The sequence below is a fragment of the Meles meles genome, chromosome 7 (assembly GCF_922984935.1).
Source record: "Meles meles chromosome 7, mMelMel3.1 paternal haplotype, whole genome shotgun sequence".
NCBI classification, from domain to species: Eukaryota; Metazoa; Chordata; class Mammalia; order Carnivora; family Mustelidae; genus Meles; species Meles meles.
Genome location: NC_060072.1, coordinates 58,976,066 through 58,993,511, shown reverse-complemented (window position 1 = coordinate 58,993,511; position 17,446 = coordinate 58,976,066). Strand labels below are relative to the sequence as shown.

Below are 17,446 nucleotides of genomic sequence, written 5' to 3'. Positions count from 1 at the left end.
TATTTTAAGGAACCATTATAGCATCATTTGATCACTAACAGCGGCTTGTGTGAGGAAATATCTACCAAAGGTCAATTTCCACCTATGCTGATTCTGGGAAAGACCTCAAGCTTCTGGGGCTCATTCTTAGAAAGCTGCACTGTCAGGTGTGACTTTCTATATTACTTTTAGTTTAAGTAAATTCACCATCGCTAAAAAGTAACCCTTAAAACAGAGCTATCGGAGGATGCTCAGGTATCATTGATTCAAGACAAGTAGCTCGTGAACCTGCCTGGTCAGTAATATGCCTAATATTGAGCTGAGTGAGAGCAAGAGTATTTTGTCGTACTTCGTTTCTAATTCAGTCTACTGGTCTAAAAAGTGGGGTGTGAATGAAATTTCAGGTATTTAAACCATGTGCAAAATAGAGCATTCATTAATCTTGATTTTAAAATAGCCTATGTCTGAGTCTATAGCTACACTGGGAAGTAGGAGGAGAAATGCTGTCACTTCGTCACTTTAGTCACTACAAGTTTCCACTGAGAAATCTATTCTGTCAGCCAGAACAGGCGGGTGCTGGCAAAACTGTCTTTGCCAAGAGCAGGGGGAGAGTTTTGTAGATTTTCTAGAAAGGTCCTGAAGTCAATTCTCTTTTCCCTTAGCTCTCCCATAACTGGTGTCCCATATTCTTTCAATTGGGACTGAGTGTGCAGTTAGTCAATACATAGACAGCTGCCCTGAGTCCCAGGTATGATTGGGTCCATTTCTAGATGGGCTATTCTTCCCTGCTTTGTGACTGGGCCTGGGCCTTTTTAAAGGGCGAGCCAGACAGGATCAGTGAATTAAGTTTCTTAATCTTGGCAAGACTCTTAATATATTTGAAGAAACCTAAAATGAACTGTTTACTAACTTTTCACCATTGAGGGGTTATGAGTTTTCCTTCTTCACAGTTGGGTTAGTTGTAGTTAAATAGCAAAACTCCATTCAGGCTACAATTTAAAAATAGTACAACATATTGTCTTATTAAAAAGAATCCTATTTCAAGTAGACTTTCCACTGCTAGATGCCCATTCAGGGAAGCAGAAGTTATATTTCAATTAAAGCCCTCCCTTCTTCACAGATTCTGTAAAGTTTCTAGTCTCACCTATCTATTTCTTGAAGACCACCATTTTGGGGGGATGAGGGAAACAAGAAAAAAAAAAGACCATTTACCAAGGATTAACATGAATGTATCCATTTAAATTAATGTGCTTTGCATGATGGCTTGCAAAATAAACCAACCTGGTCATGTAAGCAGTGTTGGCTTTATATTAAATGGTGACTTCGTTAATAGTTTTGTTGGGTACCCACTGCAGGGCACAGGGGATAGGATTGTTAATTCTCATATATCAGTGTTAAGGTATAATATCAAGCAATTTAGTCTCCTGATAATGCTTTCTTAATTCTCCAAATACCTCCTCCTTTTAGATCCTTAATATTCAGGCATGGGGAAAAAATAAAATAAGGCCAGGTTTTCCCATGGGACTTTACTGCCTTTGCTATTTATTTACCTGTAAGTGTAAGAGTTGAGAGCCCTGGCCTGAATATGTCTCCTCAATTCTGAACAGAAGTGGGGGCTCATATTCTCAGGCACTGAAATGTCAGTTGGAAATAGGCTTCCCTGTCTCCTGCTGCCTCACTGGGGTCTGTCCTGCACCTTCGTCACCACTCCTTCAGTGTGACTCCTGCATTGAAGCCATTCTTCAGCAAGGTTTGGGGCTACACCCATGCCTGTGTTAGTCCTTTGCTTAATATAGTGAATACTCAGCAGACTAAGACATTTTCTCTACCTCATAACATAGTAAGCCTATACAAACTAATATATTCAGTGACGAAAATCGAACCTTGGAAGGTCCACTCTCACCAAAGTTGTGAAAGCACAATCAGACAAAACCATGTAACCCTCCAAAAGAGTAAAATAAAGTCTGGAGCACACACACAGCACAGATAAGCTATCTATTTAGAGGCTTGTTCCAAAGTGATGCTCACCAATTGTATGGAAGCTTTCCATCCCTCTCCAAAGATGCAAAATTGACAAAGGTTCCTGCTCCGCATTCCCTGTTCGAAAGGAACCACAAAATCAAGGTTACTGCTTGACAGAGCACTCTTTTACCTTGACATAAAAGAAAGCCTCTACTGGCTTATCACCACAGTATTAAATTAAAAAATATAAGTTAATATAAATTCCATGTGCTCCTCTTTTGCATGCAATGCAAAATAGAAAGATAAAAAAGTTTTTCATAAGGTTGCACATGGCCTAATCAAGTTATTTGAAGCCAAGAGGATTTGGTTTACAATCCTTTCCAAAGGGCACTCATGATCCTAACATAAATCTTTGAACTATTTGGGGTATAATATTTTTCACAAAGCCTCCTAGCCTGAGGGTTTTCTGTTTTAACACATATTCTTTGTGGGGTTGTTTTTAAAGCATTTGGATTTCTTCTCTAAAATGGTGGTGGATTAAATTGGATTTTTTTTTTTTCCTCCAAAATGTTCCCCTCATGTCAGGATGCCCATGAGATTCATCACTTGAGGTGAGAGTAGAAAGAGTGAGACATACTGAATCAGATTGGCTCATGCGGTGCCTCTTATCCAAAAGGTTGCTTATTAATCTGTCAGTAGAAAATATTGTTAAAGTTTGTTTTTTTTTCCAGAAGTGGAAGACAAAGTTATACATATTCTCGTGCCTTCTTCTCCTTTGCCTAATGTCAAGGATAAACAACACAGCTCACCAGCACTCACACATCTAATTTCCCCCCCTAAATGAAATTGAAGGACTTACTCAGAATTGAAGCAGAGATTTTGACATTATTGACACATCTGCTAATCACTTTGACGATCTCCCTGTTCTTATTACTGTGTTCTGAGAACCGTTTTCTTCTTTGAAAAATGCACTATATTGTTATATCATGCTGTGTTAAAAATTACACATCCTCAATTCATTTTCCTCCATCAATTTCCCATATATAGGGATTATTTTACCCTGTAATTCAAAGATTCTTATCTGGGGTTCAAGGATGGAATTTAGAGCTCCGTGAACATAGCAGGGGAAAAGTACTCTTGTTTTCACAACCTCTAACTGAAATTTAGCAATTCTTTTAATTACTAAAATAGGCAACAGGCCACCATAGTATCATTACTACTGGTGAAATTGCTAACCACAGAAACTACAGATGTTTTTCTACAATGAACCTGCTGCAGATGTTGCAGTATTGTTCATAATCATCACTCTGATGAAATTAGGAGAGTTATTAGACACCCTACTAAATATTATCTAATATATTAATAAAGTAACATGTAATGCATTTGTTTTTTAAATGCATTACATGCATTTTCATAGAATTAATTTCTTTTTAATACTATGTATTTTATTTTTTGCACTTAAAAAGAAAGCATTATTCTTGGAAAAGCGCTACAGGCTTAATCAGATTGCCAGAAAGGATCATGACACAAAAAATGTGAGGAATCTCTGCTCTAATGGTCGTCTGGCTGAAGTAGAACCACTTCTAAACATCTTGCTGTATGCACAAGAAGGCTCCTGGAATGGTACCCATCACCACACTTATTACCAGCCTCGCCACTATTTCTATTATGAGCTCACATTTGCTGCGTGTTTTCCAGTTACGGCGTCCTTGCTCCGCACCACCCACTAACGTAGGGGCTATTCCCATCTCTTCTCCATAAACGTTCTTCCCCCTGCTCCCAGGCTCTATGCACTTTGCTATACACTTTGTTACTCTATACACTTCATTAGTTTTTCTTGAACTCCACTAGATGCCTCTGGCCAGTCAGTCAGTTTTTGCTCTTATCTTTATTTTTTCTCCCCCCAGATCTTAGTATTACATTGTTCTGGTGCTTACTGCAAGGCCTTCTTCTTTCATCTATGCACTCGCCCTCCGGAAAGGAGAATTTCATCCGGTCTATCGCTTTAATACCACTTACACGCTAACAACTCCCAAACTTGTATCTTCAGGGCAGACTTCGCTCCTGAATACTAGACTTTTATGTTCAGCTGCCGACCCCACACCTGAGCTTGCAGTCATCTCAAACTTAACATTTCCCAGACGGAAGTCTTGTTGCTCCCGCAACTCTGGAATCCTCATCTGGAATCCTATTTCCGATGATGGCAACTCCGTCCTTTCAGTCATCTGTGACCCTTTTTCATTCCATTTCACCTGTGATCTGTGAGCAAATCCCCTTACCAAATGCCTCTATTTTCAAAATATATCCAGTATCTGATCATTTCCCCCCACATTCATTGCTGTGACCCTGGACTAAAGCATTACCATCTCTCGCCTGGGTTACTATAATGGCTGCCCCTGTTAATATGCCTGCTTCGCCTCAATACAGACTATTTTCTCATGTAAGCTGGCTCTTCTGCCCCAAGTCCTGCAGTGGCTCAACTCAGAATAACAGCGAGAGTTGTAGGCTTACAAGGCTCTGTGTGATTTGACATTATCTCCTGCTGCTCCCGGCTTCGTTTCCTCTACGTTAGCTGCACTAACCTTCCTGCTACTTTGCGAACATGTTCCTGCCTCAGGGCCTTTCCACTGGCCCTTCCCTCTACTGGGCATACTCTTCTGCCAGAAAACACATGGCTAACTCCCTTATATCCTTCACATCTTTTCTCAAGTATCATCTTTTCAGTGAGACCTATCCAGCTCCCTGAGCTCCTGTCTATATACTCCAGACATCTGTACTCCTAATTTCCCTTATCTGTTCTATTGTTTCTCTCTTACTGTTGGCTCACATACCACACAACCTTTTTACTTCTATCAGTGTAATTTATTGTCTACCTCCTCTGCTAGAATAGGAGCTCCTTGAAGGCAGAAATTCTTGTCCATTTTATATACTGTCATTTCGCAAGAGTCTGGAAGAGTCCGACACATAGCGGGTGTCCGTTAATATTTATCAAAATAGCCATTAATATTTGTTCATATTAATGGATGAAGTTTCAGTGAACTGCACAAGGTCACAGAGATTGTAAATTAGGATCTGATCCCAAGGAGTATAATTTCAGAGCTCTCTATATGAGTCCCAGTGTGGTACCACCTTCCTGCCTATCCTTCTAAGATTAGTTTAAATGCCAACAGTCATTAAGCTTGATTTTTATATTCAGGACCAATCTCTTTTCTCCATGTTCAGGGATAAAAATCTTTTTAAAAAAGATTTTATTTACTTGACAGAGAGACACAGCAAGAGAGGGAACACAAGCGGGGGAAGTGGGAGAGGGAGAAGCAGGTTTCCCGCTGAGCAGGGAGCCCGATGTAGGACTCTATTCCAGGACCCTGGGATCATGACCTGAGCCGAAGGCAGATGCTTAACTGACTGAGTCACACTGATGCCCCAGAGAATCCCATTTTTATTTCCTTTCGGGGTAGGTCAGTTTATACCTTTAAATATATGTCTTTACGTACATATCTCTAGCTATGTTCTAATTTCCTAGAAGACAGCTTGGATGTCTGATTTTTATTTAGTTATGCCAGATAAGACAATGATTAGATTATTATTGGATTGATAAGTTTATTTAGGACTAGACAACTGAGAGAACTCTGAGGAAGAAGAAGGATGTTGATAGAGAATTCAGCAGGCTAACATTGGGTAAATATAAATTTGAACCAAATTTCCCAAACCCAGCAGTATTCGAGGCAACAGTTTTTGAGAGAATTGATGGATTGTTCTGATAATATAGGGGATCACTGAAAATACTTGAGAATGTGCTTTGATAAGAAATGCATCGGTGGTCAAAGGAATAGGAAATCACTAAAATCATAAATCAAAAGTCTTTTCTAGCTGCAAGAAAAATGAAAACTGCCTGAACTCTGGGTAGTAGGAACAGAACTAATAGGGGACCTCCAACGGACCTAATCATAAACTCTACAAATGTTTTCTGATAAAACAGCTTTGGCAGAACTGATGAAGAGAGGGACTTTTTTTCCTTTCTTGTGGTCTCTTCATATATTCACTCTTCTCATGAATCATACTGAGTAGCCAGAGATCTTTATTTTTCTCCAAAGTATGTTTGAAAGTATCCAAATATCATTAGTGGATCTCTTTGCATGGGTCTCTTAAAATGACAAAACTGATAGTGAGAGGTCTGGATTTGTGTAAACAATCTTTTGCTTTGTCATTTCCATGATCATGTTTTCTAAAATAACATTTAAAAGTCTACTTCGAAAACATAAAACAGACACTGAAAACCAAAATCAAACTTACCGCTATACAGTTTAAATATTAAAGTATTTTAAATTGTACATTAAAATATTTTAATATTATTAAAATAATTTTAAATTACATTTATAAATTTAATTATGAGTTAAAATACTTGAAAGCCCTACTGTACAATTTCGGTCTGTAAAAGCAGACCTGTAAGATAAATTAGAATATTTTAAAGCCCTTATGTAAAAAAATCAACCAAACTGACCTTACCTTGCCATCTGGAGATGCTTTTTCCTCAGAATGATAAGGGTCACGAGCAGCAGTCCAATTAACAGAGTGCTGAGGATGGCTAACACCGAGATGACTACCACATTAGGGTTCATCTCTGTAACTGAAGAGAAAAGCCATGCATTTTCATTATAACTTCCATTACATGAAACTAACCGAACCACTCATCATTTTCCATTGATTTTTAACACCACTGAATATATAATGATGACGACAACAGCAACGGTCATATCTCCCCAAGCCGACAATGACTTCCTCGTGGTCAAATACAACCTTGTAAAGTAGGGTGACAAATGGTGTTCAGGTGCCTGGCAGGATTGTGTCCATCTCAAAGCATTACATCCTGCATGTTCTTATCCAGGAGAACTGTACAATGTGAATAATGCCTGGACCACAGTTTAAATTCCTTTGAGACTCAAAAAAAAAAAAAAATCTAGAAGTCATCACCATGTATTATGACTGTTTAGGGTTTTCAGAAGTTTAGAGAGTGGCAGGTTTTCATTTTATGCCTATGACTTTAAAGCCAGAAAGCACAACTGTATATTATGCTCACAACGAATAATGTATATGAAAAAGGCATTAGCAAGCTACCATCTGCCGCAGCACTTAACACGTCGCTAGAAGCAGGCATTCTGATGATCTGTAACCATATGTTGAGAGGTTTTTCCATCTGCACAACTCAAGAGATTAAACCTATTAATAAGGCATAGGGCCCTTAAGAACAGGGCTATGTCCCTTCCCTCTACTTATATGGAGGCTGCTATGGCACATGCACATCTGAATTGGGAATAGATTTCAAATGTTTTCATAAAACTCTTAACCAGAGAAGGACCAGAACAGGGGAGAATGACACTATCCTCTGCATTGACCATAAAATCACAGAACTGGGGGTGCATTCAGTCCCTACGTCTCTGTGTGTTTGCCACTTCCCATTTGGGCCAGCATGACTCCCACTCCCAGGCAGAGTAAATGAACAGAAGGAACATTAGACTCATGGTCAGGAGACCTTTTTCAAGTTCATTTGACTACTAGCTGCCATTCGGAGAGGCTATTTTGTCTGTCTCTCCTGGCTTCATTTTTCTCACTCATAAATAAGTTGAATAATACACCTATTTCACCGGGTTGCTGTAGCCATGACAAGGAATAGTGAAGAGGAAAGGCTACTTGGAGTGGTACCTGAGCACACAGAAGTGAGAGACTATTAATATCCTTTGTGGGTCCATTTTTGGTCCCCTTTTCCGGAAAAATAAAAATTCAAAACAGAAAACAAACAGAAGGTGACTCTCGTCATCACTGAGTAGAAACACATACGACGGATGCGACAGAAATGGAAATGCAGCCAGTGAAGGGATCACGTGACACTGAGAGCGGTCCTACTACACAGGTGTCTTCGTGGGTGATCTCGGACTGCTGAGTCAGCCTCCAACAATAAGGCAGTAACACATATAACTCAGAAGGAAAATAAAAAGGAAGCACCGTTTTTCCAGAGCTTTCATTATTTCTAATTCCGCAACACCAACCCCTCCACACCCCTGCCGATAGTTTGACTTGATTGGGAACTTTCCCACTTTGTCCCAGGAATTTAGTAACGTCATCACTTGACCAGGGATGACTGAGAGCCCAGGAGACCACAGGAGAGCCCGAGTGGATCAGGGTACTGTGGCCACCGCTGGGGAGGAGGATGAGGCCCCTGAAGTGGATGGGAGCAGCTCTCAGTCACACGGTGGATATTATTAGGGCTTCCAGCTCTTCATTTCTATGTGTCAATACAGCTCAACAAGGGACGTATATGATGATTCCAATTTTACAGATGGGAAAGCAGAGGTTCATAGATGGTCAATATCTTTCCTTCAATCACACAGGGAGTGAGTGCAGTGACGGGCTCCCTGTCCCCAGAGCCTGAATGTTTCAACAGAATGTAGTTCTAGTAAAAGGATAGACTACCTATATTTGAAAAGACAATGGAAGGAAAATCTAGAAAGATAGAACTTCCAAAGACACCAGATTCCACGAACGCAAGTCATTACCCATTGTTGAGACGGCTATGAATGTGGGGACACTGGGGCTGTTGTGGCTGAAGCTGGTGACACTACAGTTGTAGGCAGTGGCGGGAAGGAGGCTGGAGATAGTCACAACGTGGGAGGAAACAGCAACTGGTTCCTGGAGATGCAGAACACAAGATGAGTGTCATATTATCTTCATCCGTTTTGTGTTTTTTCAGTCTGTTCTTCAGAGTTAAGTGGGTAATACATAAACAGAGTAAAGCATTTAAAAGATGCAAAAGGACAGCAGTGAAAAATAAGTTTCCTTCTTTCCCTACTTTCTATCTACCCAGTTCTCCTCCACGGAAGTCGCCATTGTTGTCAGTTTTTTTTTTTTTCCTTCCCATCTATATTTTATGGATGTGAAAACATAAGATACAGCTAAGCAAAGCCTAAGTGATAACATGGTTTGCATGTTTTACCTTGATTATCAGTATATTTTGGTGCTCTTCCCACATCAGCACAGATAAAGCTGATTTATTCTTCTTAAGGGCTGTGCAGAAATTCACTGAAAGGACCTACTTTATTTAACCAGTCCCCTCCTGAGGAATGTCTCGGTTGTCTCTGATTTTTTGCTATTACAAACCATGCTACAGCAGACAAATTTTAAATTATGAGAACAAACATATATGGACACACAAACGCTTAATACACATATGTGTGTATGCATGTACACACATACAGATTGATACACAAAACCTGTGTGTGTGCATATGCATGGATGTACATACAGATGTGGGTATTCATTCTGCCCCCAGCTGAATGATGGGCCCAAAAGTTGAATATTTTTCAAAAGTTTGAAATCTATTGATAGATTGCTTTCTTTTAAATTTTTCATTTTTTGAAGATTTTATTTATTTACTTGAGAGAGGGAAAGAGAGAGAGCAGACTGGTGTGGGGAGAGGCAGAGGAAGAGGGAGAAGCAGACTCACTGCTGAGCAGGGAGCCTGATGCAGGACTCGATCCCAGAACCCTGGGGTATTACCTGAGCCCAAGGCAGACACTTAACTGACTGAGTCATCCAAGTGTCCCAACAAATTCTCTTCTATAGGCATTTTCCAAGTTATCCTACTGCATGTGATGTGATGCTGTGTGACAACATCTCTTCTCCTACACTCCTTCCAATCTAATACATCTATAAACTCTTTGGGTTCTTCCAATCTAATTAGAGGAAATTGCACCTCATTATAGATTAATTTTACATTTCTTTTATTGTGAGTGAACTTGATCATCTTTCCATAGGTTTAAGTGTCTTTAGTGTTTTTTTCCTATGAAATATTTGTTATGGGTTATTCGTCTGTATTTTTTTTTTCTATTTTTAGTTGCTCTTTGTATATTAAGGACACTATCCCCTTTGTCTGCATTCCCAGCTTTTAAACAGCATCCGCCAAAGTCACGGCAACTTTGTGTTCTCAAAAACATTGAATATTAACGTATTCTTGAGTAGAACAAATTATTAATTTGATGGGCCAATGGCTAGACCGGTGACAACTACCACAGAACAATATAAAAATATGAGCCAGCATAACATTTTTTTCCCAAACAGGTACCTGAAACACTCCTGCCTAAAGAGATGAGAGCCATCAGCACTTATTTCCAATTCTACCTCTTTTACTCCTCTATAAAAGAATGATTCTAAGGAAAGACTTTTGCTAGCAAGACTCTGTTATAGTAAGTAGCTGCATAACCATTGTTTCCTTAAGGGGAGGAATTACTGTAGGTGCAGAGAAGAAAATCTGCTACTGGCAAAGCGGTTATTTGCAAAAAGTATTCTTAGAATAGAAAAAAAAAAGATGAGCTCATCAATACAGTTCAAAAAAAGAGAAGTTTGTACAAGAGAATATCAAAAGGGGAAAGAAATCAAACAAATTATCTTAACACTCATATGAAAAGATTTCTGCTCCCAGAAATCCTTTCTTCTTTTCAATCTCATGAACTGCATTATTTAAAAAGCATCAATTATTCATGTTCACAGAATTAGTCTGTACACTGCATTTTATGACATCCCTCACAAACTTGACCTTTCCCTTCTATGTCTGGCTATAAAATACTTTTTTTTTTCTTGTGGCTTTGTTACCCTTGGAGCTACTGGTTCTTCTCTCTCCTTCCCTTCGGTTTGACCTGGTGAATAACTCAGCAGTCATTCTATCTGCTATTTGCGATTCTAAATGTCTAATGATCACCTCTCTCAGCCTTCATTTTCCCAAGCAAAATTGTCCTCCTTACTAACTAGAAACAGTCCCTTCTTTAAATTCTCTTAGTAGAATGGACCTCTCTGTGGCACCTGCATTTTAACTTAATTATTTCTAGACTGATGCAATATCCATAACTACATGAAAACAATTTTAAAGTATTGACTCTATCATTTGTATTGCACATAGTGCCTTTCACAAAACTGGCAATCAGTTGATATTTGTTAAATTATATTTTATATGGCAGTGTCTCTCCCTTTGATCAATTTATTGGCAATAGGAAAAATGAAGCCCTTTCAGTTTTCAGTATGACCCAGGGCAACTAAGGATGAGGGACAAAAGATACATGCAGAAATGAAAATCAACTTTGCAATTTGGCAAACTGGTTCTTATTTTTTTTTCCATTTTATTTATTTTTTCAGCGTAACAGTATTCATTCTTTTTGCACAACACCCAGTGCTCCATGCAAAACGTGCCCTCCCCATTACCCACCACCTGTTCCCCCAACCTCCCACCCCTGACCCTTCAAAACCCTCAGGTTGTTATTTTTAAGGCTTGCTCTAAGCTCAGTGTGAATTTCTATCACTGAAACACAAAAATGCAGATGAACTTTTGTTTTCATTTTCTGTAGTTTCAACAAATATAAGACTTTAATTTACTCAGATAATTAGCCTTACTCAAAATGAACTCAGACAAGGACAATCAAAAAGCACAGTACCTGGAGTTTTGTTTCTTGCCTTGAGCCGACTTGTTGACAGAAGACTTCAAAGAAATCAGCTACTCCCTCTTCCACCCACAGCAAAGTCACTGAAGTCTGGGTTTTATTCACAGCAAACAGTGATTTCGGAGGAGCTGGTTCTGAGCAAAGGCAGAGTTTTTAAAAAATTTCATTTAATTTAATACATTCTTTCTTCTTTCACCAATTGGCAGGATAAAACAGGCAAAAAAAAAAAAAATCCCAAATACAGGTAGTTAAGAAATGTTATGTTATTGTTATTGTAACAATAACATGATTTATTGTAATATCAAAATGTTATTTCGAGTTATTGTAACACCGAAATGTTACATTATTGTTTTTGAAATATGTCCCTACACAGTCGTCATCTAACTTGGGAGGCAGAATAATTCGCCTTTTTCTCCCCCTTCCATTTTATACTTCCCTTTCTAGAAGACTTCTGTTTTCTACTTCAGCTTTATTATATCCATAATCTATTAATAGTTTTGGTGTCCTCTGCACTGGAGGTAAGCACTGCCCTGGTAATAAAGAACTCTCTGTAGGAGAAACAAAAATCTATATTTGAATGGCTGAGAAAAATGAATGAAAGTGGTTTGCTCCCATCTAAGAGAGACATTCAGTCTGGTACTTAGCCAAAAGCCTGTCTTCCTTTTCTGGAGACTATTTGGAATAATTCAATACGAGGAATGGCTTCTTGAAAATTTAGTTGAAATTAAAAGGGGTAAAGCTAAGTTGAAAGGATTTTTTTTTTTTTAAAGAAGAGGATTAATGGAAGGGGACTGGATGGTTAATAAAATGTTAGAGGACTCCCAATCCCATCTTGTTTCATTTATTGGGAGGGAGACAAACCATAAATGACTCTTAATCTCACAAAACAAACTGGGGGTTGCTGGGGGGAGGTGGGGTTGGGAGGGGGGAGGGGACTATGGACATTGGGGATGGGAGGCGAACCATAAGAGACTATGGACTCTGAAAAACAACCTGAGGGTTTTGAAGGGTCGGGGGTGGGAGGTTGGGGGAACAGGGGGTGGGTAATAGGGAGGGCACGTATTGCATGGAGCACTGGGTATTGTGCAAAAACAATGAATACTGTTACGCTGAAAAAATAAATAAATTTAAATACTGAAAAAAAATGTTAGAGGACTGATTTATCTTTTTCTTTTAGACATTTAATCTTGATCTATAAATTAATCCACTAGTCAAACAAACTGTGCCCCTTCATACTCATTTCCAGTAAGTGAGTCATGGGATTTGTTGGCTTGAGACCAAACTCCTGCCTGTTCTCCAGTTTTAGGAAGTGGTCTTATGTCTTGTACCCCCATACCCGAATCTCTCCTACTCTCCTCCCTGTGCCCTGTCGTTTGGGTGTTTCCTTTCTCTTGAATTCCTCTAGTGCTCAAAGCACTATGCCTGAACCCAGGTGCTTCAGCCAGAGTCCTTGCTATGCTCTGTCAGTATGTGCTTGTTTGGACATACTATTGCTAGCTGTTGGGTTCACAGAACATCATACTCTGCCCATGTGCGTGCCCTGTCAGACAGCTACGCGTGCTGTGTGTCTGTTACTTGGATTCCTTTTAATTATTTGTCCCATTCTTCCAAGTCGTTTCCTTAGCTCCTGGATATCAGCAGTGCTTGAAGAAGCCCTTGGAGGCCACTCCACTCCTTTGACATGTCCGTGATCTCTGCGTGGGAAGGTCTGGACCTTCTTTCTAGAATATCATCATCGTGGCCGTGTTCAGAAGCACGTAGTATGTCAAACCATCCTTCCTGTGATTTATCACAGGCAACTTAAATTTGTGTCCTACTAAAAAGAAGCAATTTTCTTTCCAGAGACAACTCGATGAGGTTGGGCTGAAGAGTTGGAGGAGGAAAGGGTGCGGGGGTTGTCTCGTGCAGGCGTAATTCACAACAGATGTCAGGACCCCTTTCTCGTTTGCAATGAGTCGTCCACTCCCCCAAACGTTGTACTGTGTATTGTTTCACTTCCCCTCTGATGAAAACTGTTGATGAAATGTGGGGTCAGCTTCCACTGCCCACATCCTTTATAACTGTCACTGTGAAAAGGGATGAGTCAGAGGGTAGGTCCTCTAGTGATTCTGACTCATGCAGAACTTGAATCTTTGGAAGCAAGTGTGAGGTTGTCTAGCAGAGATTGATGATTTTTAGGCTGAACCTTGGTTGTTTCTCTTTCCAAAACACACCCTCACAGTAAGCATCCTAAACTGATTAGATTCCCTAGGACATCTGTGTTGTTTTTTTTTCCTGATAAACTCAGGTTAGCGATCCAATGCGAACAATGCCCAAGTCCTGATCCCCAGCTCCCACCTTTTACCCATGTACTTCCAGTCACCTACCATCTGTGTTTCCTCCATGAGCAACCCCATTCATTCCCTTGTCAGGGCCAACAATCTTGAGGCTCTCCTCTGGCTTCTCAAGTTCAAAGAACATATTGTTAAATTCTTGTCATCTCTTCCTTGTGTCTATTCTTTTCATTATATTGCATGTTCAGGCTTTTATCATCATACTTGATCAATCATTACAATAGCCTCTTCATTCTTTTTTCCTGCTTTTAATCAGTTCTTTCTTCATTTGTCAACGAGGGCTTAAATCATCTTGAAATAACCACTTTGCTCATGTTAAGTCCTATCCGGGTAATCATCTATTGTGATCAACATCTATTGCATCAAATCCAAATACGCCAAGTTTTAAAGTTCCTACTTACATCGGCCACAGGCCACATGTTACCCATTCAGCTTCACCATTGTCCCCCGCCCCCCTGGTACAGCCAGCTTTCTCACTGAACTATCATACAAGCAGTACTCTTTCTTAACTCAGTATACCTTTTCTTCTGCTTGGATCATCCTAAAATCAGGAAAAAGACTTCTTCTCCCTGAAGCCTTATCTGTTGACTCTGTCTCTTGATGATCTATCCCTTCTCTGACCTTCTATTACCCTATTTGATCTATGTGAGGAAAGTCCTAAATCTCCTAGGTCCTACTAGATGCTTTAAGGACAGGATCCATGTGTTATAAATTATTTTGTTTTCACCTTGAACCAGTCACCTGCAATTGTTCAATAAATCTTCTCTATTGGCTGATTTAAACCATAAGTCAAGATTCACCAATCAGAGTTATTAGGATTTAAACATCAGCAAGACCAGGCATACTGGGGCTATAGTTTGATGTTCTCTGTCTTTTAACAGTGATCATATTGGTAAAATTATCATCTGTCAGTGTCATGAATTACAAGCGTTCACAGTGGTCCAAAGAATATGACTTGGATACCGGAGTAGCGGTTTCTCTGGGTCTGACTAAAAAAAATGTGGATCTAGGTGATAAGTAGGATCCTTGGGAAAATCTCCAAAGGGTCTGGGACCTTTGACCAACCATGTAACAAATTTTCTTTTCAAGCGGTATATAGGGGCAATGGATTATTCCAAATTCACTGTACCTGTTATCACTGTATCTTTTTCTGAAAGACATATGCATTTTAGCTCCTTAGGTCAATGAGTAACATGCACAAATGGCCTGCTTAAGGGCTGTTTAAGATCTCTGTGACAGGTGTATTTCCTTACATGTACTGGGGAGAAATTGCACCAACTATTCCAAAGGAAACAAAGAAAGTCATTGTCATATTTCATAAGTGGAGGTGTAACTGGATTGGGAGGGGCTTCTAATTAAGTTTCACTACTCAAGACAACATCTGCCCCAGGAAATGTATTAAAATCTTAGAACTGTACTGTCCAACACAGTAGCTATTACCACATGTAGCTATGGAGTACTTGAAATGTGGCTAGTCTACACTGAGAGGAGCTGCAAGAGGGAAATACAGATGAATATTAAAGATTTAGTATAAAGTAAGAGTAAAGATATTTCACATATAATTCTTTTTTTTTTATTTGTTTATTTTCAGCGTAACAGTGTTCATTGTTTTTGCACCACACCCAGTGCTCCATGCAGTACGTGCCCTCCCTATTACCCACCACCTGGTTCCTCAACCTCCCACCCCCCCCCGCCCCTTCAAAACCCTCTGGTTGTTTTTCAGAGTCCATAGTCTCTCATGGTTCATCACATATAATTCTTTATATCAATTCCATGTTAGGATGATACTGTGTTGATGTATTTGGTTATATAGGGTATATTAAACTCAATGACACCCATCTCTTCTTCTTAGTATTTTTTAATGTGGCTACTAGAAAATTTAAAATTACATCTTTGGCTCTCATTGTATTTCAGTTATACAGTACAGGGCTAGAGCATTCTTTCCTGTTTGGTAGAGCAGAAGTGTGGAAATTCTTGGCAGAAGCTGGTTGGAGGTTCCCCACTTCTGTTATCTAGCTCCTCTCCTAAGAAGGCAAAGTCAGCTAAAGTCTGTAGCCAAACATGACTTAGATGATTCCTCTTTCCCATCCTTGGGCACAAGACCAGAAGGGAGTGTAGCTAAATATAATTTTTTTTAAAAGATTTTATTTATTTATTTGACAGAGAGAGATCACAAGTAGGCTGAGAGGCAGGCAGAGAGAGAGAGAGGGGCAGAAACGGGCTCCCCACTGAGCAGAGAGCCCGATGCGGGGCTCTATCCCAGGACCCTGGGATCATGACCTGAGCTGAAGGCAGAGGCTTTAACCCATTGAGCCACCCAGGTGCCCCCAAATATCATTTTTAAAAAGATGTTACTTATTTATTTGACAGAGAGCAAGAGAGAGAGAGAATGGGCACAGAAAGAGGGGAAGCAGCAGAGCGAGAGGGAGAAGATACTCTCTGCTGAGCAGGGAGCTTGATTGCGGGGCTTGATCCCAGGACCCTGATCATGACCTGACATGACAGACACTTAACTGACTGAACCACCCAGATACCCCAGTAGTGTCTAAATATTGTAAAAGTGTCTAAATATTGCAAAAGCCTTTTTGTTGGTCTGTGTCTCTGTTAGGGGATGAATTATGTTCACCCAAATTCCTAGGTAGAAGTCCTAAGCCCCAGGACCTCAAGAATGTGAATGTGGTTGGAGATGGGGCCTTTCAGGAGGTAAGTTAAAATGAGGCCCTTAGGTGGACCTCAATCCAATCTGACCGTCGTGCCTACAAGAACAGGGAATTTGGACGGACAAGGAGAAAGCAAAGACAAATGGGAACAGAAAAACCATGTGAGGACACAGCTGGAAGGTGAGTTCACCTGCAAGCCCAGCAGAAAGGCCTCAGAGCAACCAAATCTGCTGATAACCTGCATCTGGGACTTTTCACCTCCAGAACTGTGAGAAAATAAGTTCCTGTCGATCAAGCCACCCAATCTGCGACATTTTGTCAGGGCAGCTCTAGCCAACAAATACAGTTCTCTTACTCTTCAAAATATCAAATCCAGTCCAGCTCATAAAAGGGAGGGATAGGAAGGCCTCAATGATGTTATGAAGAGTAAATGAGCTTTAAGATAACATACCCAAGGGGCGCATGGGTGGCTCAGTGGGTTAAAGATAACATACCCAAAGTCACTTTTTTTTTTAAAATATTTTATTTATTTGACAGAGAGAAATCACAACTAGGCAGAGAGGCAGGCAGAGAGAGAGGAGGAAGCAGTCTCTCTGCGGAGCAGAGAGCCCGATGCGGGGCTCGATCCCAGGACCCTGAGATCATGACCTGAGCCGAAGGCAGAGGCTTTAACCCACTGAGCCACCCAGGCGCCCCCCCAAAGTCACTTTTGAGAACACAGAGAGCCAGGCAGATATGACTTATAGAACATCCCCAGGCTAGCACTTTCTACTTCTCAAAATGACATCTTAACATTAACTTCTTCAAAACTCCCAGGCTTCGTAATGTCTGATTTCCTTTTGTTTAAAATCACTCTGGAGTCCCATGATATTTGATGTGAGAACCCATGGAAATGGGGAAAGGAGACAGATAGACTCTTTCAAAACAAGGTATGGATATGGGTTTGTAGGCTTTAAAATATTCTCTAAGTGCTTTCTAACATTGCTTTCTAACATACTCCACTGTTTGGCCCTCTTCTTTCCTTCTCTTT

The 17,446-nt window shown here is 40.1% G+C and overlaps 1 protein-coding gene across 1 annotated transcript in view; it reads right to left on the bottom strand.

The window, feature by feature from the left end:
- The window catches only part of PTPRO (protein tyrosine phosphatase receptor type O), a 242,160-nt gene that overhangs the window by 35,856 nt on the left and 188,858 nt on the right, over positions 1-17,446 (bottom strand). Inside the window, exons 13-16 of the mRNA XM_046013693.1 lie at positions 11,418-11,557; positions 8,493-8,625; positions 6,448-6,568; positions 2,008-2,076 (exon numbers count right to left, since the gene is read on the bottom strand). Of these exons, the coding sequence (XP_045869649.1) occupies positions 2,008-2,076; positions 6,448-6,568; positions 8,493-8,625; positions 11,418-11,557 (463 nt within the window). The remainder of the gene's footprint in view (positions 1-2,007; positions 2,077-6,447; positions 6,569-8,492; positions 8,626-11,417; positions 11,558-17,446) is intronic.